Here is a 24,616-nt window from a genome sequence, read left to right on the forward strand (position 1 = left end):
TTACAACCAGCTGATTGGGTACTACGTCACGGTGACATTTACATCGCATAAAAGACACGGTGGACACAGCATCACGTTTGACAGAACGCACAAGTCCATCGCTAACCGCAAATCGTCAAACGTGTTTCCTCAGTTTGTGGAGTAAAATCGAAATTATATTGTATTATGGCTACGAATCAACCATTATTCCGTGAATTAACAGCCGAAGATCCAGATCCAGAGGCGACAACCATTGAATCCGTTTGCATGAATTGTTTCAAAAATGTGAGTAGAACTTCCTTCATACGTGACAATGGTGTAGATTCGTTCATGTGATTTTGATCAGTTACTCTATGAAAAAGCTGTATCACTTCCCTACAGGAGTAGCCATGCATGTCAATCAAGGCAACTGCAGCAGGCATTGTGACTCTCCTTTGATCAGTTGCAAAATGTACGTCACCACTTCGGATAGATTGAGGCGATACGTGCAGAAAAGTGCGTCCGGCTCCGGAACTTGCTTCGGTGACCTACTCTTCCAGTCGTGGTCAACTCAGCAAGCGACTCATCCAACACGCGTGTTGTCATTGCACTCTTTCCAGAATTTCCCAAAACAAATGTTCACTTCTAATTACCTGAGCCGATGCGGTGCCAAGAATTTCTTGAAATTACAAAAAATTGGATATTGCGTCAGTCTTACCCTCTGCCAAAGGCGAGTGATACATATTTACCGATTCCGCCTCATTCCTTCAGCCAAATATACGTAATTTATATATGTAAACATTGCTCGGTTTTCTTTGGAATGTAATTACCCCAGAGCTGGCTAGAGTTTTGCCTCACTCACGAGATAGTCTTCCGCCCATTGTAGTGTCTGATGGTTTGGCGGTTATTTCTGATTTCAAGCCAAAATCGCAAATTCGTGATCATCTTAAAGAGTTTAATATTTGTGCATTTATTCATTAATTTTAATTAGTGCCTTTGGATGGACCCGTTTTTTGCTAGATGTTGCCACGGCCATGTCTTTGCCAGTTTAGAGGTAATTTTTGTCCCATGTTTATATATATTCATATTGCCCTTCATCGTTGCATCTTCGTACCTTATTTGAAGGCATGAAATTGTCTATTGCTCGGCTATTCTTGGATAATATGAAATTTGATTCACAACTATGCGACAGAGACCGGAAGTTGGAGACTTCAGAGATTCAGAAAGGAATGCATGCTTTCAGGCTTTTAGTCAGTGACCTTCATGTCGGTCGTCGATCGTCACCGCATCAGTGTGAATCATTTGTGAGAAGAAGCCTATTTGAGCTCGAAAACATGTGTTTATATACATTAGAATGCACATGATGGCGGTTTAATCGCGATCACACGTGCCGTTTTGCGGATATACTTCTCTGCTCTCACCAGACGAGTGGATTCCGATATCTTTTGAAGCAGAATGTGCCATTAAGATTAAGTTTTTGCTAATGAAAGTTCACCGAATCCAATCTTCAAGGTCATAGACACAACAAGTTTCTATTGTTTCCGGTGCAATTACAACGGTTGTTTTCATCCTTTTTGGTATTTTAGTTCAGTATTTGCAGATTTTGAGGAAGATATCTTTGACATGTAAAATATTTTTGCTATTCTATAAGGTGGATTGCTGGTTTTTATAATGATCTAAATTACTATAATACAATTTAAGCTAATGTTGGAATATTATTTATCCTATGCACTAGGTGCTAGGCAGTCAGCCTTTCAAGACACCAAATTTCGTTAATATCTTGAGTTAGACACTGAATGTTTGCCTCCTTTCCCGCGTATCTCCGTTCAGTGTTCCTCTAATAAGCGATGCCCAGTAGCAAGCATTTACCATATCGATTCTGTAAGAACTGTGAGGCAAGGTGCAGCGTTTACTTTATTTATTGACTCGAGATATTTAAATTGCTCAGTGTTGTAAGCTTCAGTAACTTGCCCAGAACTGAGCGAATTAAATATCTCCGATCAATTCTATCAGCCAATGGAGAGCTGCGTAATGAATTTGCTTCACGCATTAATGCTACCTGGATGAAGTGGCATTCCACAACTGGTGTTTTTTATGATCGACTTATCAGCGAACATCTCAAATCTAAAATTTACCGCAATGCCATCCGTCTGCCGCTCTCTATAGTTCTGAGTGTTGGCCGACTATAAAATATAATGAACGGCGTCTTGCGGTAATGGAGACGAAAATGTTGCATTGAAATGAGGATATCCACGATCGATATGGGGTTGCACCGATCGTGGAAAAACTGCGAGAGCGGCGTTTTCGATGGCATGGTCACGTAATTCGCGCTAACGAGAATTCACTAACCAATATTGGTCTGAACATCGAAGCCAACGGTAAGCGACTAAAAAGCAGGCCGAAACAACGGTGACTTGATACGCTGGATGGAGATTTAAAAGCCTCGCGATTACATCCTGATCAGCCAGTTGATAAAATAAAATGGCGAATACTTGTGAAAGGGACAAAGGTTGAAGAAAAAGAAGAAGAGGAGCGACGAGTACATGACAGCTGCTCCCCTCTATTTTTTAGAAAGCGATTTATATAAATCATTTGGTGGGAAGCCATGTCTTGATAATAGTAACCTCATACACTCTAATATCTATGAGGTTACATCTGGTGGCAATCGGGATATCATACAATCTGTGACTTTTCTAAATATATCCTTTGTGCGAATGTTATATCGGTATAGCGCTGACATATTTTCTACTGCGTAGTAATATCCCCAATATGTGCGAGTGAAAGTGTTCAATATTATCAAGTAGTGTTTCGGACTTGTTTCCATAACCAGTTCATTCTTAGAAAGAACTTGAACAATCAGTCTGACTAATTATGTAACTGCAACGACGAGGAGATCCTGCGGTCAACCTCACCATCTTGGTCGGGTTTACTATGCAACTCACTGTTTAGCAAAATCTTCAAACAAAATTCTCAGGTAATCTGTCCTTTATGATAATAAGTCATTCAGCTCAACTCTTTTTAGCCGTCCCGTCATTTGAAATAAGAACAAAAAAATTGTTGCTTCTTTTTCGTTGGTGTGGATATTTATTCTTGCAAATACCGATATCGGGAACCACTTGTTGCCTTCATCGGTGCTAACAAGTGCAAGACTTGGAAACACCGTATAATTACACTCAGACGTCTCGTTATACTTGTGACGTCTGCCAATTTTTGGACTTCATTATTCTCATAGGGACGTTTAGTCCACTAACTATTCCTACTCGTTGATCCATTTGTAGATCCTTGGTCTTAGGACCAGACAGGAAGACGTTCAGTAATGCCTGGTGGTGAATGGCTGTCGGCAGAAAACGACGGTAAAAGTTTACCATACTCAAGGATCTTCTAAGGTCTTTAAACGTATTTGGGTGGGGTGAAATTTTACCTGTTGTTGGAGAAACTTGACAGTCAAGCCATTTTCAAGGAGGCGTTGATAAATGCACTCAACATGTGACAAATGTTCAGAATTGGGGAACAAGCGACCAGAAAGTCATCTAAGTAGATAAAAAGGAAATCTGCTCAAGGTATGGGACAGCGAATCAATGCCTGATGATTGGCAACGAGGCATTATCTGTCTCATACATAAAAAGAGAGATATCACACAGTGCAGCAATTATAGAGGTATCACGTTGCTGAGTACCATCTATAAGATATTCTCCACTATCTTGTTAGGCCGGATAGCCCCATACGCCCAGAACATCATTGGTCATACCAAAGAGGTTTCACTCCAGGCAAATCAGCAACAGATCAGATTTTCTCTCTGCGGCAAGCGATGGAAAAACTGTTGGAATATGGACAACAGTTACACCATCTTTTCATCGACTTTGAATCCGCCTATGATAGCATAGCCAGGGTAAAACTGTACACGGCAATGAGAGAATTCGGTATCCCGACGAAATTGATAAGACTGACTTGGCTGACCCTGACCATTGTGCGAGGCCAGATAAAAGCAGCAGGATCACTATCAAGACCATTCGACATCAACAACGGTCTACGACAAGGGGATGCCCTATCATGCGTTTTCTTTAACCTGGCCCTCGAGGAAGTGATCCGTGATGCTGAGGTAAATGCAAGAGATACGATCCTCTTCAAGTCCACCTAACTACTGGCCTATGCTGACGATATCGACATCATGGGAAGAACCCCACGAGACGTACAAACTGCCTTCATCCAGATCGAGCAGGCGGCGATTGACGCGAGATCTTGAGCTGCACATCAATGAAGGCAAGACAAAATATATGGTGGCAACGTCAGCATCGAAGACGAATCAATCAACAACATCAAACCGCACTGGTCAAACACGAAGAAGAATAAGGATAGGAGAATACAACTTTGAGACCGTTGACAATTTGTCCTATCTAGGGTCGAGAATCACAACCGATAACAACTACGATGATGAAGTGGAGAGAGTATCAGCAGAGTGGAGAGTATCAAATGATATCACACTCTCGGATCACAGACGCATTGATTTCGTTATGGGCATGGATCCACTTCCACCCACTCCATTTCGGAATCCGAGGAAGACAGATTGCCTGATGTATCAAATAGAATTGACCGCCCGAGTCACGAACCCTGGGAAGCGCATCAAATCCATTGCTGGAATTGAGAAGACAACCCAGATGATCACAACTAGCATGAGAGAAGTTTTCGAAGAAAGCTGTCTGCTCAAGATGCCAAAGAAGGGTAAAACACCATGGTGGAACTCGGATTTGGCAAAACAGAAGAGAACGACAAGGATGCTCCTTAATTTTGCTCTGAAGGGTGAATCAGGCACTAGCTGGAATCGCTATAAAGAGGCACAGAAGGCTCTAAAGAAGAGCATAAATATAATCTTCTAAACGAACATCTTGGAGACGCTTTTGCAAAGAGACTAACTCTCTTGAGGCAACCTCAAAGCTGAAGCGGATTCTGGTCAAAGAAAGTAGCCAGAACCTGGGTTATTTACGTTTACAGAATGGGAAGTACACAGAAAGCGATAAAGAAACGGCAAACCATTTGCTTGAAGTACACTTCCTAGGCAGCATCCAAAATCTAATCTCGGGGCCAACAGGTGCATATAGCCCTCAACCGAGAGACGAATCTGGCATTCAAAGTAGTATCACTGGAGCGAGTGAAATGGGCATTTAACTCGTTCCATAGATACAAGTCTGCAGGTCCGGATGGCATCATTTCTGCGCTAGTAATAGAAGAAATGGATGCCCTGGGTCTACACATTCGGAAGCAAGACAGCATGGAATCGAACCGCTGCTAATCAGTTGGATCCTTCACATGCTAGAGTGGAGAAAAATTCACATATCGGTCGGCCAGAAGTATATTGAAGCAGGATGTCTCAGGGGCTGCCCATAAGGAGGGATTCTCTCTCCACTGTTATGGCTCTTGGTAATGGATACCCTGCTGTGGCTCCTGGAGGACAAAAAGTCCTCGCGCAAGCATTTGCAGACGACCTAGCCGTAATAATTACCGGGAAGTTTGCGGACACAGTATGTGAACGCTTGAATGCAACTCTGCATGTAATCCACTGCTGGTGCCTCCGCAATGGACTCACGGTGAACGCTAGGAAGACTGGACTAGTTATGTTCACTAGGAACGTCAGGTGGGGCAGCTATACGCTACCCACTTTAGCGAGCGGAAGTCCAGCTGGCACAAACAGTCACGTACTTAGGAGTACATTTCGACTCCAAGTTAACGTGGAAGCATCATATCCAGGAACAATATCAGAAATCCTGCAGATTGCTCTGGTGCTGTAGGAATGCGATAGGTAAGACCTGGGGACTTTCACCCGAACGGATATACTGGATGTATACATCCATAATAAAACCCATTTTGATGTATGCATGCATCGTCTGGTGGCCAAGACTGAACTTTGCTAACAGCAGGAAGCTGCTAACGCAGATTCAGAGACTTGGTTGCCTAAGTATTACTGGAGCAATGAATACTACGTCGACTGCGGCACTTAAAGCTATCCTAAATTTACCCCCCATTCACTTTGAGGTGAAACGGAAAGCGACCAACGACGCATATAGGCTCGATACCATTGGGGCGTGGAAAGGCGGCCAATCAAACGGTCATGCGTCTATCTGTAAATTCCTTGAAAAACATCCAGTAGCCCTGATGCCGACCGATCATATGGTTTCCAGATTCGTCTTTGAAAAAACATACACTGTCGTAATCATCGAAAGACAAGAATGGTCGACAAATGGCCATGAGTCTTTTCAGATTAAAGACTAAATAATCTTCACCGACGGGTCAGTCATTGGAGGATGGATCAGGCGCAGGGGTGTTCTCGGAGAATCAGATTATAGAACTGGCCCGATCCCTCGGAAAAATGACGTCCATATTCCAGGCGAAGATATATGCCAGAAGAATGTCTGCGACAAAAGTGGAGGGGTTGCACCATTCGAATCTGTTCTGACAGTCGGGCGGCATTATCAGCACTAAATGACAATAACATATCAAGCCAGTTGGTGTGGAGTTGTCATCAGGTGCTGCTGAAACTTGGCCGACTGAACAAAACATTCATTCATTCATGATGTGAGTGCCGGGGCACTCTACCACCGCCGGTAATGAGGAGGCTGACAGACTGAACCAGCTCTGGGAATCAGACCATTTGCTGTCAAGTCTACTCTGAAGGGTGAGTGGAGAAATTTGGACTTTTGCCGGTAAGCGAAAATCCTTGTGAAAGAGCCTAGGGCCATTAGAGCGGTATTTTTGTTGTCCCTTAAGAAGTGGGACATGAAAACGCTAGTAGGGCTTTTGACGGGACTCTGTTCCTTAAACTACCATATGGAAAAGATTGGGGTAGTGGTTTCGGCAATGTGCAGCCAATGTGAGGAGGAGGAGGAGACGGCCCTGCACTTTTTATGCAGCTGCCCGGCATCCTCACATCTCAGACAAAGACACATTGGCAAGGTTTTCTTCAATGAAGAATCTGCACACTCTTTGCCTCTGGAGAATGTTCTAAGATTCGCTAAAGCCTGCGAACACCGTAGGAGAAGCAATTGAATAGGCAACTTACGGGGATAGTACAATGGGCCTAACAATGGCCTGAGTGCTCGGAGCTACGGCTCCCCCCAGTTAACTAAACTAACTAACTAAGGACCATTACTGTACCCCAGATGATTCGCTCGTAACGCTTGTTGCCGAAGGAAGGCGCGCTAATTCGCTGCCACACGATAGCTTGACCGCACGAATTCATTCCTGCTTCCGGCTTCTAACCCCTTCCAGAAGGGCTGAATCCGCCATAAAAGAGGAATCTTCATCATTTCTAATTTCTCTAGATTTAGAACTAAAAAAATAAAGTGGAGAACAGCAACTGTTCTAACACAATTGCTATCACTTCTGTTTTACCTCATTTGCATATCTGATCTTCAGGCCTGACGACTGCGAAAGAGGGGATCCCCTCCGGATCTGGATTTCAATGAAAAAAGGAGGTCCACATAATTTTTGCCCCATCTCGGATTTTTTCTCGACAGCGCTACTGATACTGGAGCCCTAGCATCAAAATTCCTCTTTAGTTCTTCTTATTAGTGATGCGTGAGATCGATAATAATTGTAGCGTAAAACATTGAACTTACGACGCATCGCGACGAAAATAGAAAAATAAATTACACGAATCTCAAATCTTTGTGCCAGAAATTTATTATTTTTGAAACCATCCCATAAACTGAAAAAAAGGAAATACAAACTAAAGAATTCTTTCTTTGAAGCGCAACTTAATGCCGTTGCTAACTTTCAACGTTAACCCAATTGAGAAAACAAGCTCTTCGTCTGGCTTCGCCACAGATATCTCGTAATTTTGTAATACTTTCACAGCCATCATTTTTATTTCCAGTAGAGCAAATTTCTGTCCAATACAATTTCTCGGACCAGCAGAAAACGGTATATAAGCAAATGGGTTAATTCTCTCAGAACTTTCTGTGATTTCAAACCTTTCAGGCCAGAATTTTTCTGGGTTTGGAAACAAGCGCTTACTGTGACACATACCGTATACGTTTATGGAGAGGTTTGTGTTTTCCGGAAGTAAATAGGGGCCTGCAATAGTGTAAAAGTCAATAAAAGGATAATAATCGTACTATTGATAATAAATTACCAATTTCTGTGTTGCTAAGTATTTGACGGCCAACGATGGGAACTGTTGTGTGATACCTCAAAGACTCCTTTACGACCAAATCCAAATAGCGAAGGTCGTTTAGATTTGCCATTGTAATATCAAGGGTTTTATCCATTCCTATTACGTCGAAAATTTCGGTGACAAGTTTTTCTTGTACATTGGCATGTTTCGCGATATTGTACAGTAGAAAACCACAAGCCGTTGAGGTTGTGTCATGACCCTGTAAGGTAGAATGTCACGAGTTTAAATAGGAAAGACGAATTGAAAACTATGGTAAATCGTACTGCGAACAGAAATGTGTTGACTTCTTCCTGTATGTCGTCGTCGGATAAAGGTTCTCCATCAATTGTGGTCTTCAGAAGTACATCCAACAATGCCATTTTAGATTTCCTCCCAAATTCATTAAATTGGGTCTCATCATTGCCACTTGAGTCAATTTTATTTGCTAGAAATTCGCGTCTTTTCTCAATTACCCTCTGCGTGGTACCATGTACCACTTTTAGACTGGAATAATATGTCTTCGATTGGCTAGTTAATTTAAACAGAAAGTTGTACCACAAGAGCGGATTGAACATTCGTTTGTATGAGATTTCGGCTACGCTGAAAATATAATGATCTGGGATATACTCCGATTTTAGGTTTTACAATTTACTTCTGAATTGCTTTCACGTATTCCGACTCTCCATTGGTTTGTGAGTTTACTTCAATCCCCATGGCAGTCTCTGCGAAATAGCATCGTTGATAAGAATTAGATAGAAAATAGAGTACACAGCCTAGACCCACCGCATATATTATCCAAAGTGTAGAGAGGAAAATAAGTCGTCACATCGATGATTTGTTGGGTCCGAAATTTCTCTACTAGAACATCGGCATGTTTCTCAAATATCTTAACGAAATCATCCAGAATTTTGAAATGAAACGCTGGAGTTATTGCTTTACGTCGACTAAACCATTTTTTCCCTAAAAGAATTTAGTTGAAATGAGCCAACCCCATATAGCTTGGTTGATTGAATACATCTCCTGCTTGATTTACAAATTCCTACCTTCACTGATCAAAAGTCCAGTCCCAAGCCATGGTTTAAGCATTTCATAGTCGTCCGATTTCACAAATTGCTGTTGATTGTTGAGAACTTTTTCCACGATTTCTGGTTCACTCGTTATGACCCACAATTCAGTAAATAGCCAAGTTTTATAAAGGCCACCGTATTGTTCTTGCAGCTCGGATAGAAGCTTAAACAATTCTGAAAATATTAATTACGCCCCCACAAATAATGATTATGTTGAAGATTCTAATTAAGGTTAGAATGCCTCTAATTACCTTCTTTATTAGCTGTTATGAATCTCGTGTATCCTATAATAGGCCATGAACGTGGACCTGGTATTCGTGATGAAACGTCGTAGCGTCGCTTGAATCGCTTCAGGCTAAAAATCAACACTATAAACAACAACAGCACAACTAGCAGCAACATGACGATGAGAAGGTCAAACTGTTACTGAAACTTATAAGAGACGAGCGCCACAGGTTAGATGTCTAGATTTCTGTTAAAAAAACATAAATAAATTCATACGAGCGTGTCGGCTATGTTATCGATAATGCGAGTTATTATCTGTATGTAATAAGAATGACAAAGTAACCGCGGCACACAGTTGCGAGTAGGTCCGGCGCACGCCGTAGAGAGAATTATTTGTACATACATAAGCTATATCTTCATTTTGGACTTCTAAACGCTAGCACACTGGCGGGTGATCTCAGATGAAATGAATTGCTTTACAACAGGTTCTAAGCTTGTCTCTAATTGCTGATAAGGTGGCTGCTGAATTGAATCGCAGTACTACCTATAACTTACTGTATTGGTTTAATTAAGGGGGGGGGATGAATTGCAATGTTTTGTAATATTTGTATAGTGTTTTTAGGGTTTTGTGTAAAGCAAAACCTTGAAAAATCGATTGATTGCCGTCAGTCTGTCTGTCACGAGCAGTTTTCTCCGAAACGGCTACACCGATCCAATCCAACTTTCGTGGACATATGAGAACTATGAAATTCCACGCATATAGTGAGTGACATAAATTTAGATGGAGTTTAAAGGGGGCTCCACATACATGCAAGGGAGGATGTAAAAATTTTACCTAATGTACTCGTGTGTGGTATCATATGAAAGGTCTCGAATAGTACTTTCACAAACAGCTTTCAGTTTTGGCGTAAGTTGCAGATAAGGAGCCAAAATATGTACATTTACAGTGAGACAGAACTCATTTTCGGAAACAAACCCACCCAGAAATCTGAAAAAAAATTCGGGGTCATGAGCTTGTATGAAATCTAGGCCTCAAAATATGTCCCATTTCGATATCTGCTCAAATAAACTTAATAATAGTATATTACCAACTTTTTTACGTTTACTGAAGAACCTTCTTAAGTTGCTCCTAGGAGTACTAAATTTTGCACCAGCATAGACGGTAGAAAAAGGGAGATATCACGCAATGCAGCAATTATAGAGATATCACGTTGCTGAGTACCATATATAAGATATTCTTCTCTATCTTGCTAAGCAGGATAGCCCCATACGCCCAAAACATCATTGGCCCATCCCAATGAGACTTCAGAACAGATTTTCTCTCTGCGGCAAGCGATGGAAAAACTGATGGAATATGGACATCAGTTGCACAGCATAGCCAGGGTAAAACTGTACACGGCTATGAGAAAATTCGGTATCCCGACGAAATTGATAAGACTGACTAGACTGACCCTAACCAATGTGCGAGGCCAGATAAAAGCAGCAGGATCACTCTCGAGACCATTCAACATCAACAAAGGTCTACGATAAGTGGATGCCCTATCATGCGTCCTCTTCAACCAGGCCCTGGAGAAAGTGATTCGCGATGCCGATGTAAATGTGTGAGGCACCATCCTCTTCAAGTCCACCCAACTACTGGCCTATGCTGACGATATCGACATCATGGGAAGAACAACCCGAGATGTACAGTTTACCTTCATCCAGATCGAGCAGGCGCCGCGAGATCTTGGGCTGCATATTAATGAAGGTAAGACAAAGTACATGGTGGCAACGTCAGCGTCAAGACCAAAAGAATGAACAACATCGAATCGTTCTGGCCAAACGAAAACAATGAAGATAGGAAACTACAACTTTGAGACCGTTGAAAATTTCTCCCATCTAGGGTCGAACCAATAGCAGCTATAACGATGAAATCCGCGCACTGTTGTTGACAGACAACGGAATCTATTTCAGCTTAAAAATACTGTTTCGCTCGAAACGTTCCACCATAGAGTCAAAGCTCTTACTGTACAAGACAATGATCTTGCCAGTCCTTATTTATTTCTCGGAGACTTGGGTTCTAAACAAAAAAAACTGCGAACTCTTGATCGCGTTCGAGAGAAGAATCCTCTGAAGAATTTTTGGCCCCCTACATGAGGATGGACGATTCCGTAGCCTACATAACGACGAAATCTATGAGCGATACCATGACCGTCAGGTTGTAGATAAAATCCGGCTCAATAGGTTACGGTGGGCAGGTCACTTAATCCGTATGGATGAGGATGATCCAGCCCGGAAAGTCTATAAGGGCAATATCTATGGTAGAAAAAGAAAACGAGGCAGACCCTGCCTAAGATAGAGCGATGGCGTAGGCCAGGACGCTAGGCAGCTTTTATGGATATCGAATTGGTGGACCTCGGCGCAAAACCGAGATGTCTGGAGTACCTTATTAAGGCAAGCCTAGACCGGATACCGGTAGATAGAGGATAGAACCGCGCATATGCATGCCAAGTTGGAAATTCAACTATTAGTATCAAAGTTATAGGAATTCAAACATCAATTTTGTGCGAATGTCAAAATGCAAATAAGATTTAGATGTCATAATTATTGAGAATAATTGACATTCGAGTGAAATATTAAAAATCCATTTGTGAAGAATCTACTTTTCCCCAGTAGCCCTTTTTTGTATCTGGTGTTGGCTAACTTCTTCACATTTGCTAATGATTTTGAACTCATACTGAAGCGTATAATTTTGACTATTATCAATACAGAGCGTTCCAGATTAAATTGTTTGTGTAAATGGCTTTTCAAAAATTAGAGGGCAATTGAATTCTTTACTATGTACACACGGAATTGCTATGCACTCATCGTTCCTCACATAGGGAAACACAAAACCTTTTATATCTGAATCGTTTAGCTTCCGGTTTTTCAACTTGTTTTATCGTTAATAACAATTTATGGTGTAATATAGCTGATTAAAACGTGTCTTTTTTTGTACAGTAAGTTTTTTTTCTCTAAGCGGAGGGGATCAGTGGTCGAGCTGGGTTGGCAGGGGGAAGCGAAATCATTTGTTTTTTTTGTTATTCATTTGGATAATAATTTATATTAATTGACGGAATTTGTTCCAACTACTTTGTAAAAATGCTATTGCGCAAGCGCATCTGACCTTGACGGCCAGCATTTTCCATTACGTCGTTCGATTAAACTAGACTCAATAGTTTTTTGGGGTAGACTTCAAAGAGAGACTTCACAAGAAAAAGACCTGATAATTTATCATTAGCCGTCATGTTTGTTTACAGCACCGCAGATAATCAGCTGAGTTAAGCTTTTGAGTCATTTAGTTTTTTGTATGTAAACATCTTCAAATCATTGCGAGTAATGTGTCGAAAAGTAGTTCGAGGGATGCCTAGTTCCTGAAAACGCAACAGTGGTTCAAACGGTTTCGATATTTGTGTGGAATTGTATTGTTTGTAATCAATAGGCGGTACTCACACTCAATGGACCGGACTTGCGAATGTATTGTGGAAGCTTATTCGTACACATCATAGGCCCTCAACATTTGGTAGTATCTACAATTGGTTTAGTGCCTATGATGTGTACGGATAAGCTTCCTCAATACATTCGCAAGTCCGGTTCATTGAGTGTGGATACTACTTGATAGATGTACTATGGTCTAGATGCGTAGATGTAACTACGCAAAATTACAAATTTTGCATATAAACACCTTATGGAGTGTTTCACGTGGAACACCACTGGCTACTTTTCTTTTTCTTCAGCCTTTGTCCCGTTCACACTCGGGGTCGACTCGTCATAATCGGTTTCGCCATTTGGCCCTATCAAATGTCAAATCTGATGCAATCTCGAGGCTTTTAAATTCCCATCGAACGTATCAAGCCACCGTTATTTCGGTCGGCCTTTTGGTTGTTTATCATCGACTTTGATGTTCAGACCAATCTTGACAAGTGAATTGTCGTGAGTGAGAATTACGTGACCATACCATCAAACACCTCTCTCGCAATTTTTCCACGATCGGAGTTGGATATGATAAAAACGTGTCATGCCACTCGTCCAACGCAACATCTTCGTCTCCATTACGGCAAGACGTCGTTCATTGTTTTTTATAGTAGGCCAACACTCAGAACCACAGAGAGCGACAGGAGAGACGACATTGCGGTAAATTTTAGATTTGAGACGTTCGTTGATACGTCGATCACAAAGAAAACCAGTTGTGGAACGCCACAATCCAGGTTGCATTAATGCGTGAAGCAATTTTATAGCGCAGTTTTCTATTGGCTGATAGCTTTGGCTCGAGGTATTAAAATGGGTCATTTCTGGACAGGTCAGTCCCGTTGACAGTAATTGTGTCTGTTTTATGGGGATTGGTCGGCCAAAATCAGTTTTATTCAGATTCAATCTGAGACCGTGTTGCATGAGGCGATAATTTCATTTTTGGGATACCTTGCCAATCGTCAGGCATTGATTCGCTATCCCATACCTTGAGCACAAGTTGATGAACCGCTTAGTGTAACTGGTCGCCTCCATATTTAACTAATTCGGCTGTAATTCCATCGGCTCCTGGCAACATATGATTTTTAAGCCGATGAATTGCACGGACTGTTTCCCCTACACTTGGTGGTTCCAGTATTTGTCCGTCGTCTTCAGTTGGCGGGACCTCCAACTCGCCGATGTTTTGGTTGTTCAGAAGCTCATCAAAGTACTCACCCCATCGACTGACTTGTTGGTAAAAATTGCGCGCCTGGTGCGGTTGCTCCCTGTACTTTTCTAGTTCACAGACTTGTTGGTTCTCCCAGGCTTCCTTTTTCCGTCTATGAAGTCGCTTCTCCGCTCGACAGAGTTCGTGATGAGTCTCCGCGCGTACCCACGTCCTTTGAGAATGTAACATTACTCGGTATGCGGCATTCTTCCGTGCCGTTGCTAGCTTATATTCATCGTCAAACCAGCCGTTCCGACTCCTTTTGCGGCTTGGACCAAATATGTTTGTGGTCGTATCAATGATAACATTCTTCAGTTGATTGTGAAGATCATTTGTTGATGCTTCATCTCCAGGTCCTCTGTTTATCCATTTCCCTCTTATAGGTGTCGCGGGGGGTTGTGTTGTGAATGGCTTCAGTGTTAACTCCCACCTGATTATCAGAGGGGATTCTAGGTGATGTTGTTTTTCGAGTTCGGAGCACCATGCCAACGAGATAGTGATCCGAGTCTATATTGGCCCCCCTATATAGTCTGACATTAATCAAGGCTAAGAGGTGGCGGCGTTCGATCAACACGTGGTCAATTTGGTTGAAAGTGGTCCCGTTTGGAGAGGCCCACGTATGTTTGTGGACCGCTTTGCGCGCAAACCAGGTACTTCAAACAACCATCTCGTGTGACCCTGCTAATTGAATATTCCGCAGTCTGTTATCATTTGTATTTTCGTGTAAGCTATGGGAGCCAACGTATCGTCTGAATACGGGCTCCTTCCCTTCTTGGCTGTTAAAATCCGCAAGTATGATTTTGATATCATATCTGGGACAGGTTTCGGGGGTTCGTTCTACTGCCTCGTAGAAAGTATCCTTCTCCGACTCTGCAGTCTCCTCTGCAGGGGCGTGAACGTTAATGAGGCTTATATTTCTAAACTTGCCTTGCAAGCGCAGAGTGCATAGCCGTTCGCTTATGTTTTCAACGCCGATAACAGCAGGTTTCATTTTTTGGCTGACTAAGGAACCTACTCCGAGCACATGGTTTACTGGATGGCCACTATAATATATGGTGTAGCGGCTCTTCTCCAGGAAACCGGTCCCTGTCCAACGCATCTCCTGTAACGCTGTTACATCAGCCCTATATTGGGACAGGGTATCGGCTAGTTGCTCATCAGCTTCATCTCTGTACAGAGAGCGCACGTTCCATGAGAAAATGCGCAAATCATTATTCCGCTGTCGTTGCCGGGTTCGTGGTTGAATAATCCGTCCAGTCCGAGGCTCCTGTTGTGGCTTCGTAACAAGTTGTTTTCCGTGTATGGTTGCCAGCCCTACCCAACCCCCAACCTGGAGGACCAGTTGGTACAATTTGTTCCGGTTTTAGGCGCGGGAGACTTGCCTTCATCCTTCTCCATCTGCAGCTTTTCGTTAAGAAAGAGTTCCCAGCGGTCACCCCGTGGAGGTGGAGATAGGATTTGGTAGTAGAGCTGTTGGTGTTGGTTCAGCAGGCATTTCCCAGGTTTTATGCTCCATCGTGGGTACCAATCCACGTTTCGCCCTGGGACCTATACTACCCTTTGACCACCAACTGGTTCACATCAATGGAGTGCAAATTAAGGCGGTCTACTTTGGCATAAGGGACCCAGTTTCCCATTCGTTTTGCCAGGGCCCCCATCGGATAAGTCAACGGCTGGACAAAATGACTGTGACCCAGAAATTTGAGGCGCTACGAGACTCCGCTTCAACTTCCTTAGACCAGTCCAAACTTCAAAAGGCACCATCATATGCTGCTCTGCCGCACCTATAACTATACAGTAGTCTTGTTGACGACGGCGGAAGCCTATCATATTTGTAAGCCTGGATATCGACATTTAGTCCGAGTACTTTCCGATCCGTGGTCACAGGCGAGTTTATTAGGAGGTGGGAGCCATGTTTGGGGTCTCATAACGAAGCCCCGACTTCGCAATGGACAACCTGAAGTTGCCATCCTTTCATCGTACTACGTTGACGATCTTCTAATAAGGCTGGATACCGAGTTGGTTATTGGCCAATGTCCCATGTCAGCGCTTGGCTTACGGTGAGATCCGCCTCTAAGGAGCTTCTGTTTCAAGTGGATATCACCGCCGACTTAGTGATGGGTGCCTAGTAAAAGGCCAGGCTGTTGGCTTTGTGGCACTCATAATTGTTTAGGGCAAAATCATCATTCAATCTCTCTGGACAGGTGGTTTGAACTCAACTGCGCATTTCATGATTTTCAAGTAAATTATGGGCACTTTACTTGGCATCCAACAAGGAACTGTTTTCGCAACAGAGTTCCAGGCACTCCGTGGCAACACTCCTTTGGCGAGCTCTAGTCCTCTTTTTCCCCTCACTGCAGCAGTCAAGTCAGCCAAACACCACTTGATTCGTTTAGTGGCTACTCGGCATGCTGCAATTTGTTGAGACAAATAAGATGTAAAGTGATTGACGAACTGTTTTGAGAGGATTCCCATAGAGTCAGCTCAGGTCAATATGCAAGAGTTGATAGGATGCGTACTTTATAAGTGGTACTCTGTATGGCCTTTTAGGTAGGCTAGCGGAGTTAGAGGGCTAATAAATAAACCATGAACTTGGCTAAGAACGATCGTACATTCAAAAACACCTTACTTGCCACTTCAGTTTAATTTACTTAGTTTCGATGGAATGTCTGCGTAAATTAGAGGATAATAACGTTATTTAATGAATAATTATGTATATTTTTTTTGAATTTATAGTAAACATTCGAATTTCCAGTCAATTATGTAACATATTATTTCTATTTCAGGGGCAAACTCGACTGCTGCTCACAAAAATTCCATTCTACAAGGAAGTCGTATTGATGTCATTTCAATGCGAGCATTGTGGATATGAAAACAATGAGATTCAATCCGCTGGCGAAATCCAACCTAAAGGTTGTCGGCTCACTCTCACTGTAACCACAACGAGCGACCTCAATCGACGGGTTGTCAAATCCGACTACAGCTCCATTCAAATTCCGGAAGTAAATTTCGAAATACCTTCACAATCACAAAAAGGTGAAGTAACAACGGTAGAGGGTATCATTGAACGTGCAATAACCGGACTGGAGCAGGATCAGGAGCAACGTCGTAAAGACCATCCTGATGTTGCGAAGCAAATAGAAGATTTTGTGGAGACTCTTCGAAGTTTGAAGTCTGTGGAAAAACCATTTACCGTAATCATAGAAGACATCACTGGTAATAGCCACATTGAGAACTTCAGTGCACCGAAAATAGATCCTCATTTGAAGACAGTTCATATAATTCGATCCAAAGAACAGGATCAAAATCTGGGCATTTATACTAGTGAAGAAGTAGCAGATAAAAATGAAAAAGACAAGGCAGAAGAGAAGGGTCTGTTGAAGCCAATCGATGAAGGTGCTTGGCCCCTTGAAGAATTGGAAAATGAAATTCTGCAATTTCCTACGAACTGTCCGGATTGTGGATCACCGTGTGAAACTAATATGAAAGTTACGAATATTCCACACTTTAAGGAAGTAATCATTATGGCGACGCTTTGTGAAGTTTGTGGGTGCAAGACGAATGAAGTGAAATCAGGGGGTGGCATTGAGGATTATGGAACGATATTTGAGTTGAAAATCAGCAACAGAGAAGATTTAACCCGGGATGTTTTGAAGGTAAGTCTTCATTTTCATTGCTTATAATATATATTCGATATGAGCCTCCGGGAAACAAGTTCGAAGGAAATGTGCCAAATGCGGGAAGAATGTACCAGAAATGGTTTGCTAAGTTTCGCTCAGGAGCAGCGAGATTAAAAATGGTTAGTCATGTTTTCCAAAAATAAGTTTGACGTTTGGGTGGCACACGATTTTACTGTAATTAAATCATATTGATGGCGTTTCCCTCAGCGATTTTATATACAACGCGACGAATACGACCTATTGTTGGATCGAATCACAACATTCAAAGAGAAGTGGATACTTTATAACGTGGAAAGGAAATTATTGTGGAATAGGGGAAGTGGGCTGGCAGATGGAGACAGATATTTTAATATTTGATTGACATACGAGGGCGGTTCAATAAGTACCCTTGTTTGACAACAGAGGGCGTTGGTGTTGTTATCGTGTGCTGCCAAAGACGACTGCAGAACAAATTTCAGACTGATTGACAGGTTGGTTTGGATTTGGTAGCCATTCGAGTAAGACGTGTTTCGTAATTTTCGCTAAGATGGAAAAAGGAAAATGTGAAGAGATAAAAGCAAAATTGGATGCTGTTTAAGGGGACACTTCGCCATCTATGACCACAGTTGGATATTGGTTCAACGAATTTATACTTGGGCGAACATCCGTTTTTGATGAGGAGTGACCAGGAGGCCCGGCAAATGTGGTTACCGAGAGAATTATTCAAAAAGTCCATGACATGATTCTCGTTGATCGACGAACGAAAGTGCGCGAAGTAGCAGAGGCCATAGGTGTGTCGACCGGAATGGCAATTAATATTTTACATGATAAGTTGGCGATGAAAAAATTGTCGGCCTCACGGTGGACAACAAGTGGATGCGGCTGTTAACTTCAAAGCAGTGTTTAGAACAATTTAAGTTAGATCCGAAGGAGTTTTTCCGCTGAGTTGTCGCCGTGAATGAAACCTGGATTCATCATTATACATCAGAAACTAATCAACAATCAAAACAATGGATTTTTCCCGGTGAATCTGCTTCAAAAAGGCGAAGATGGTTCCGTCGGCCGGAAAGGTCATGGCGACGAATTTTTAGAATGCGAACGGCGTCATCCTCATGAGCTTTTTTAGAAGAAGGAAGGAAGAATGATCTCTGTACAATAATACAGTGTATTATTGGACCGCTTTGGCGAAAAATTGAAGGAGGCAAAGGCGAAAAAGAAGGTGCTGTTTCACCACGATAATGCACCAGCACTTTCATTCGGACTTGTCGCATCCAAGCTGCATGAATTGCTGCCGCATCGCCCTATTCACCCAATCTCTCTGCGACTTCTTCTAGTTCCCTAAGAAGAAATGGCTCGCGGGAAAAAAATTTGGCTCAAACGGGGAAGTCATCGCCAAGACAGAGGTGTACTTTGGAGAGTTCAGCAAATCCTATTTTTTTGAGAAATTAAAAAAAGGCAGGAAAGTTTGCAGAAGTGTATCTTTCTAAAGAAAATTTTTTGGAAAAATGGTGATTTATTGAACCGTCCTCGTAATAAGAAGGTTATGCTTTGCATTTGGTAGCAGTGGAAGGAAATAGTATACTATGAGTTATTGCCACTCCACGAAATAATAAATTCAGACAAGGACGGTTTCAATTAGATACATTAAGATACAAATTAGCAAAAAGTGTCCAGAATTAAGCAATAAGAAAGACAACGCTGTTTATCATAGTAACGCCACATCTCATAAACGCCAAAAATATTGGAATTTAACGAGAATGTTTTGTCTCATTCATCGTTTTCCTCCGAGATAGAACTCTCTGATTATCACTTACATCGGTAGCTTAAGTAATGAGGAAGAGAGTAAGTAGGTCTCGAAATACGTATCTACTAACTATTAAAATATATTGTAGTAGGAGAAAGCTACCTAGTTTTATTTTTATTTATAGAGAGTGGTAATTTGACGCGAAAGAGGCAACTTCTCTTTCACGTGAAATGACTACTCTCTTACAAATAAAATGCCAGTACTACATCGAATTGAATGTCGGATATAGTCAACGTATATATAGACTACGGGTTATGTATAAATGGAACCATCGTAGCGTACACAGCGTTCACTCTGTGTGCCATCTGCTTCCTGGAAGAACAGGCTGTCCAAGAATCTTGGGCTTGTCACCGACGCTCAGACTGAAAGCATGGAGGCTGTAGCCGCTTCCGGGTGGCATTAATCCTCATCGGAACGAAGGTGCAACCTTTGGGGTTGCTATGGATATGGAACGCTGGCTGTGCGTAACAAGATGGCGGCTTTAATTTGGGAATGGCTTCCCGCACCAGGGCCTTCAGCACAAAATCCGATCTCTCCAAGCTCGTAGGTCGTAGGTTCTCGCTGTACTCCAGATCAGGAGGGCTGGAAGCAATTTCCTCGCGAACGCCTGTACAAAGGTCAAGCAGAACGAAAGGCAAGAGCTCTGACCAGGACGGCTCGTTTCACGCCATAACGGCTGCCTTCAGCGTTCGATGCCAATGTTCTAGCATCCCATTCGACTTCAGATGGCATACGTTTTTCCGCCGGCGTTTGAATCAAAGGAGTTTTTTAAGCTCCGAGAAGAGAGTAGATCTGAAATGCATTCCCTGGCTTGTGATGATTACGGCGGGAACACCAAAGCGCGGAATCTATTCTCGACAGAGGGCCTCAGCAAATAATTGTGCTGTAATGCCCTTTAGATCTATTGCCTCAGGCCACCGTGTAAACCGATTAATGATGATGAGGCAATTATTGCAGTTGCACGTTGGAGACTAGTGTCGGATGTGCAAAATCGCATACCGAGCGAAACACTTCCTTACGAAAAGCTGCTGAGATAAATGGGTCCTTTTTCGGAGATCTTGGAGCACATAGATAGTCAGCGGCGAAGTTATATTTACTCGACGCATGTTGAATGTCCGATGTCTGGGTCTAGTTGTAAGCCGCCAATAATAATGGAATGGCCTAGAAATTTCACCTGCTACTGGAAAAACTGCACTCAACGTTAAGAAATAGAACATTGTCATGGAGACCAAATGCTCGGACTCGGTGGATGCGACCAGAATGTCATCCAAGTGGACGAAACAGAAGTCCAAATTTCGTAGTACACAGTGACAAGCTGATTTAAGATCCACGACGGATCATATCCTCAGGGGAAGTACCCACCTAACCTTTGATGACATTGAGGCGCGGGGTATTTGGGGCTACCTACCTCACCTTGACATTTCGGAGCTTACTTAATATCGATCCCTCTTTTGCTTTCCTGTCGTGCCATCTTTGATCAAATCATGTTACAACCCATTGGAGTATTACTGTGGAAAACTATTGATTGTCTTTACGCAAACTTAAAAAAAAAACTTTGCAGAAAAGGAATAATGAAACTTAAAGCCGAACATTCTTCAAGCACAGAATAGTTTCTTAGAAGAGCGCTTTCACCAGAGGCTTTTAATCTAATGGGCACCGTCACACGCACTGTCCAAATCTAAATGCCACAATTTCCCAACCATTCCTCCCGCTACGTTTTAGGCAACTCGCCCAAGACGCGAATCACTACAAGTTTCATTATTATTACACTTAACCCTTGAAGCCCTTACGGCTCTACAGCACCTTTAAGGCCCCCACTTGGGTCGTTTTCGTCATGCCTTGTTTTGGGATTATAAAAGTGCCTTAGGAAATCTGAGAAAAAAACATGAATCTACGTTAATTCTTCAACGGGAAGTAACAATTATAATATTATGGGAAATATATTTTGAATATATATTTTTATATTTATTAAAAAATGGAGATACCTACTGTCACTCGTTCACATAAAAAGTAGTCGTAAAATGTGTATAAATGAGTGAAAACTCAATATTTGGTACCTGATGATCACTTTATTAATCAAAACAAACAGCATGAAATACAATGTTTGGGCCTCTACCTATAGTTAGTTTTGCGACAAAGAAAGCAACGCTTTCATTTCATCAATGCCCAAGATATGACGAATATATTCGACAACTACCTTTTGCAATGGAAGCATTTCAAGGCGGGTTTGGAATTCCGGTATGATAAAACACAACGAAAGTTCTTTTTAGGAAATTGGCTTTCTACTCGAAGACTCATTGTTTGGTACAAACTTATACAGATTGGAAGGATTCATGTTCGCTTGGTCTAACGTGCCCAGGAAGAACTGCAAGAATAATTCCCACCCAATTGGTCGAAAATATCGGTACCACACTTAGTTCTATTGTAACAATCTACTGCCGGCTCCACACGTTTAGCACTTGCCGCATACCCCAAACATCTAAACATCCTCGCCATCAAGTGGGTTAGTGTTTACTGAGTAGGCAAACAAATTTCTTTTGATTTGTCCAAAAAACTGATACTCGATCGGGTTGGTGGCAAGCGCTTGCAAACCTACACAAACCAACCCAAATATTTTATCTACACGTTTCACTTTGCGATGGCTTATTTAAATTTGTCATACATGTGGATCTGTCACAATAGGAACCTCGGGCTGGACTGATAATATAACGAAGAACCCGGCAACACCAATGGAATAACTATTTGCGCATTTTTTCATGGAACGTGCGCTCCCTGTACAGAGAAGGAGTTGCCAAGCAGCTAGCCGATACCCTGTCCCAATATAGGGCTGATGTAACAGCATTGCAGCAAATGCGTTGGACAGGGACTGGTTTCTTTGAGAAGAGTTACTACATCATATATTATAGTGGCCATCCAGTAAACCATGTGCTCGGAGTAGATTTCTCAATCAACTAAAACATGAAACCTATTGTTATTGGCTTTGAAAACATTTAGAAATATAAAATTCGTTAACGTTCGCGCCTCTACAGACGAGACCGCAGAGTCGAAGAAGGATACCTTCTACGAGGAAGTAGAACGAACCCTCGAAGCCTGTCCCAGATATGATGTCAAAATCATACTTGGGGATTTTATCAGCCAAGTAGGGACGGAGCCCGTATTCAGGCGATAGGTTGGCTGCCATAGCTTACACCAAAATACAAATGATAACAGACTGCGGATTATTCAATTAGCAGTGTCACTCGAAATGGTTGTTGGAAGTACCTGGTTTGCGCGGAAAGCTGTCCACAAACAAACGTGGGCCTCTCCAGACGGGACCACTTTCAACCAAATTGACCACGTGTTGATCGAACGCCACCACCCTTCAGCCTTGATGAATGTCAGAACATATAGGGAGGCCAATAAAGACTCGGATCACTATTTCGTTGTCATGATGCTCTGAGCTCGAATAACAAAACCAGCCAGAATCCCCTCTGACAACCGGGTGAGAGTTAACACTGAGGCCATCCACAACACAGTATCACCTATAAGGGGGAAATGGATGCCGCAATAACCGCAGCTAACAGATGTTCTGGAGATGAAGCATCAACAAATGATCTTCACAACCACCTGAAGAACGTTATCATAAATGCGGCCACTAACATACTTGGTCGCAAAAAGAGTCAGAACGGCTGGTTTGACGATGAATGTAAGCTAGCAACGGAACGGAAGAATGCTGCATAGTAATATTGCATTCTGAAAGGATGCGGGCACCCGCGGAGACTTATCACGAACTCCGGCGAGCGAAGAAGCGACTTCACAGATGGAAAAAGGAAGCCTGGGAGAACCAACAGGTCCTGAAATCGAAAAGTACAGGGAGCAACCGCACCAGGAGCACAAGTTTTACCAGCAGGATGAAGGCTTGTGCACCTCGATGCTCATCCTGCTGAGACAAAGAGGGAAATCTGATTACCGATAGAATGGGCATATTGGAGTGAACTCAAGACGACGGACAAATACTGCCACCACCAAGTATAGAAGGAACAGTCCGTGCAATTCATCGGCTTAAAAACCATAAGTCGCCAGGAGCCGATGGAATTACGGCCGAATCGGTTAAATATGGGGGCGACCAATTACACCAAGGTAAGGATGACAGTAAAAGAAAACGTGTCTCAGAAGGAGCGATGACGCAGGTCAGGACGCCAGACAGCTATTAGGAATATTGACTTGGTGGGCCTCGGCGCAAAACTGGGACGTTTGAAGTTCCTTACTAAGGCAGATTTAGACCGAACACCAGTTGGTGCGACGGTGATGATGAAGATGAAGCAAGGTACTACGGCAGTAAATCGAATACAAACCGGAATAAGACGTAACCGAAGTTGAAACCCCAGATAATGAGATTGAAAGGCTTACATTTAACGAACTTAGCCAATGCACCGCAAAACTGGTTGTCGTTTTTCGGCTTTCGTGAATTGAATCGGTGTCAATTTAGGGACACTAATTCATCTAATCACATTCGTTCTATATTTCCCAACAATATCTAATATCACTCGATGCCACTAAAACTTGGACAATCTATTGGATACTCATCTCTGCATAAACCTACTAATTTCAGTCGGAAACGTGTTGCATGAAAATTCCCGAATTGGAATGCGAAGTAGGAGCTAGTGCCCTAGGGGGACGTTTTACAACGGCCGAAGGTATTTTGACAGCAATGCGGGATCAAATTGAGGAGAATGCATTCTTGTTCAAAGATTCACAGGACGAAGTGACAAAAAATAAGGTTCAGAAGTAAGTATGCTACGCAGAGTGTATTTCAGGTTGTGTAATGTTTCCATATCTTTAAAGGTTCGCCGACGAAATATCCAAGATAATCAACTTGAAACGTGAAGCAACTTTAATATTAGATGACCCAGCTGGAAATAGTTACGTGCAATCCCTGAACGAGGACGACACACCGGACGAGGGTCTTATTATTACTAAATATACTCGGACATTTGATCAGAATGAAGAATTAGGACTTAACGACATTAATACTGAGAATTATTCATAGTCGATATATGAAATAAATATAAATTTATTTTTGAA

At 42.4% G+C, this 24,616-nt stretch overlaps 2 protein-coding genes across 7 annotated transcripts; one reads left to right on the plus strand and one right to left on the minus strand.

The window, feature by feature from the left end:
• The first annotated feature begins 53 nt into the window (after nt 1–53).
• Nucleotides 54–24,616, plus strand: LOC119658821 (zinc finger protein ZPR1). Of its 4 annotated transcripts, XM_038066550.1 has the most exons (5): nt 124–264; nt 361–1,012; nt 16,876–17,745; nt 24,144–24,319; nt 24,377–24,616. In XM_038066550.1, the coding sequence occupies exons 2-5, from the start codon at nt 959–961 to the stop codon at nt 24,579–24,581; spliced, it is 1,305 nt and encodes a 434-aa protein (XP_037922478.1). In that variant the 5' UTR covers nt 124–264; nt 361–958; the 3' UTR covers nt 24,582–24,616. The 4 variants fall into 4 exon arrangements, with proteins under 4 accessions (XP_037922477.1, XP_037922478.1, XP_037922479.1 ...); XM_038066549.1 differs by lacking the exon at nt 361–1,012 and having other exon boundaries at nt 54–264; XM_038066551.1 differs by lacking the exons at nt 124–264; nt 361–1,012 and adding an exon at nt 12,644–12,722.
• On the minus strand, nt 7,610–9,937 carry LOC119658820 (cytochrome P450 4d1-like). 3 transcript variants are annotated; one of them, XM_038066547.1, is made up of 8 exons: nt 9,800–9,937; nt 9,423–9,643; nt 9,148–9,345; nt 8,888–9,064; nt 8,757–8,826; nt 8,389–8,704; nt 8,084–8,324; nt 7,610–8,025 (listed from the first exon to the last, which is right to left on the minus strand). In XM_038066547.1, the coding sequence occupies exons 2-8, from the start codon at nt 9,571–9,573 to the stop codon at nt 7,679–7,681; spliced, it is 1,500 nt and encodes a 499-aa protein (XP_037922475.1). In that variant the 5' UTR covers nt 9,574–9,643; nt 9,800–9,937; the 3' UTR covers nt 7,610–7,678. The 3 variants fall into 3 exon arrangements, with proteins under 3 accessions (XP_037922475.1, XP_037922476.1, XP_037922474.1); XM_038066548.1 differs by having other exon boundaries at nt 9,423–9,603; nt 9,800–9,898; XM_038066546.1 differs by lacking the exon at nt 9,800–9,937 and having other exon boundaries at nt 9,423–9,773.

This window comes from Hermetia illucens, chromosome 6 (genome assembly GCF_905115235.1).
Source record: "Hermetia illucens chromosome 6, iHerIll2.2.curated.20191125, whole genome shotgun sequence".
Lineage (NCBI taxonomy): Eukaryota > Metazoa > Arthropoda > Insecta > Diptera > Stratiomyidae > Hermetia > Hermetia illucens.

Excerpts from the sequence above, each read along its gene's own strand:
- LOC119658821 (XM_038066549.1), top strand. The coding sequence starts at position 166 with ATGGCTACGAATCAACCATTATTCCGTGAATTAACAGCCGAAGATCCA. Across the intron at positions 17,746-24,143 it reads TAACCCGGGATGTTTTGAAG|TCGGAAACGTGTTGCATGAA; the intron begins GTAAGTCTTCAT and ends TACTAATTTCAG. Across the intron at positions 24,320-24,376 it reads ACAAAAAATAAGGTTCAGAA|GTTCGCCGACGAAATATCCA; the intron begins GTAAGTATGCTA and ends ATATCTTTAAAG.
- LOC119658820 (XM_038066547.1), bottom strand. The coding sequence starts at position 9,573 with ATGTTGCTGCTAGTTGTGCTGTTGTTGTTTATAGTGTTGATTTTTAGC. Across the intron at positions 9,346-9,422 it reads CATAACAGCTAATAAAGAAG|AATTGTTTAAGCTTCTATCC; the intron begins GTAATTAGAGGC and ends TAATATTTTCAG. Across the intron at positions 8,026-8,083 it reads ACTTAGCAACACAGAAATTG|GCCCCTATTTACTTCCGGAA; the intron begins GTAATTTATTAT and ends ACACTATTGCAG.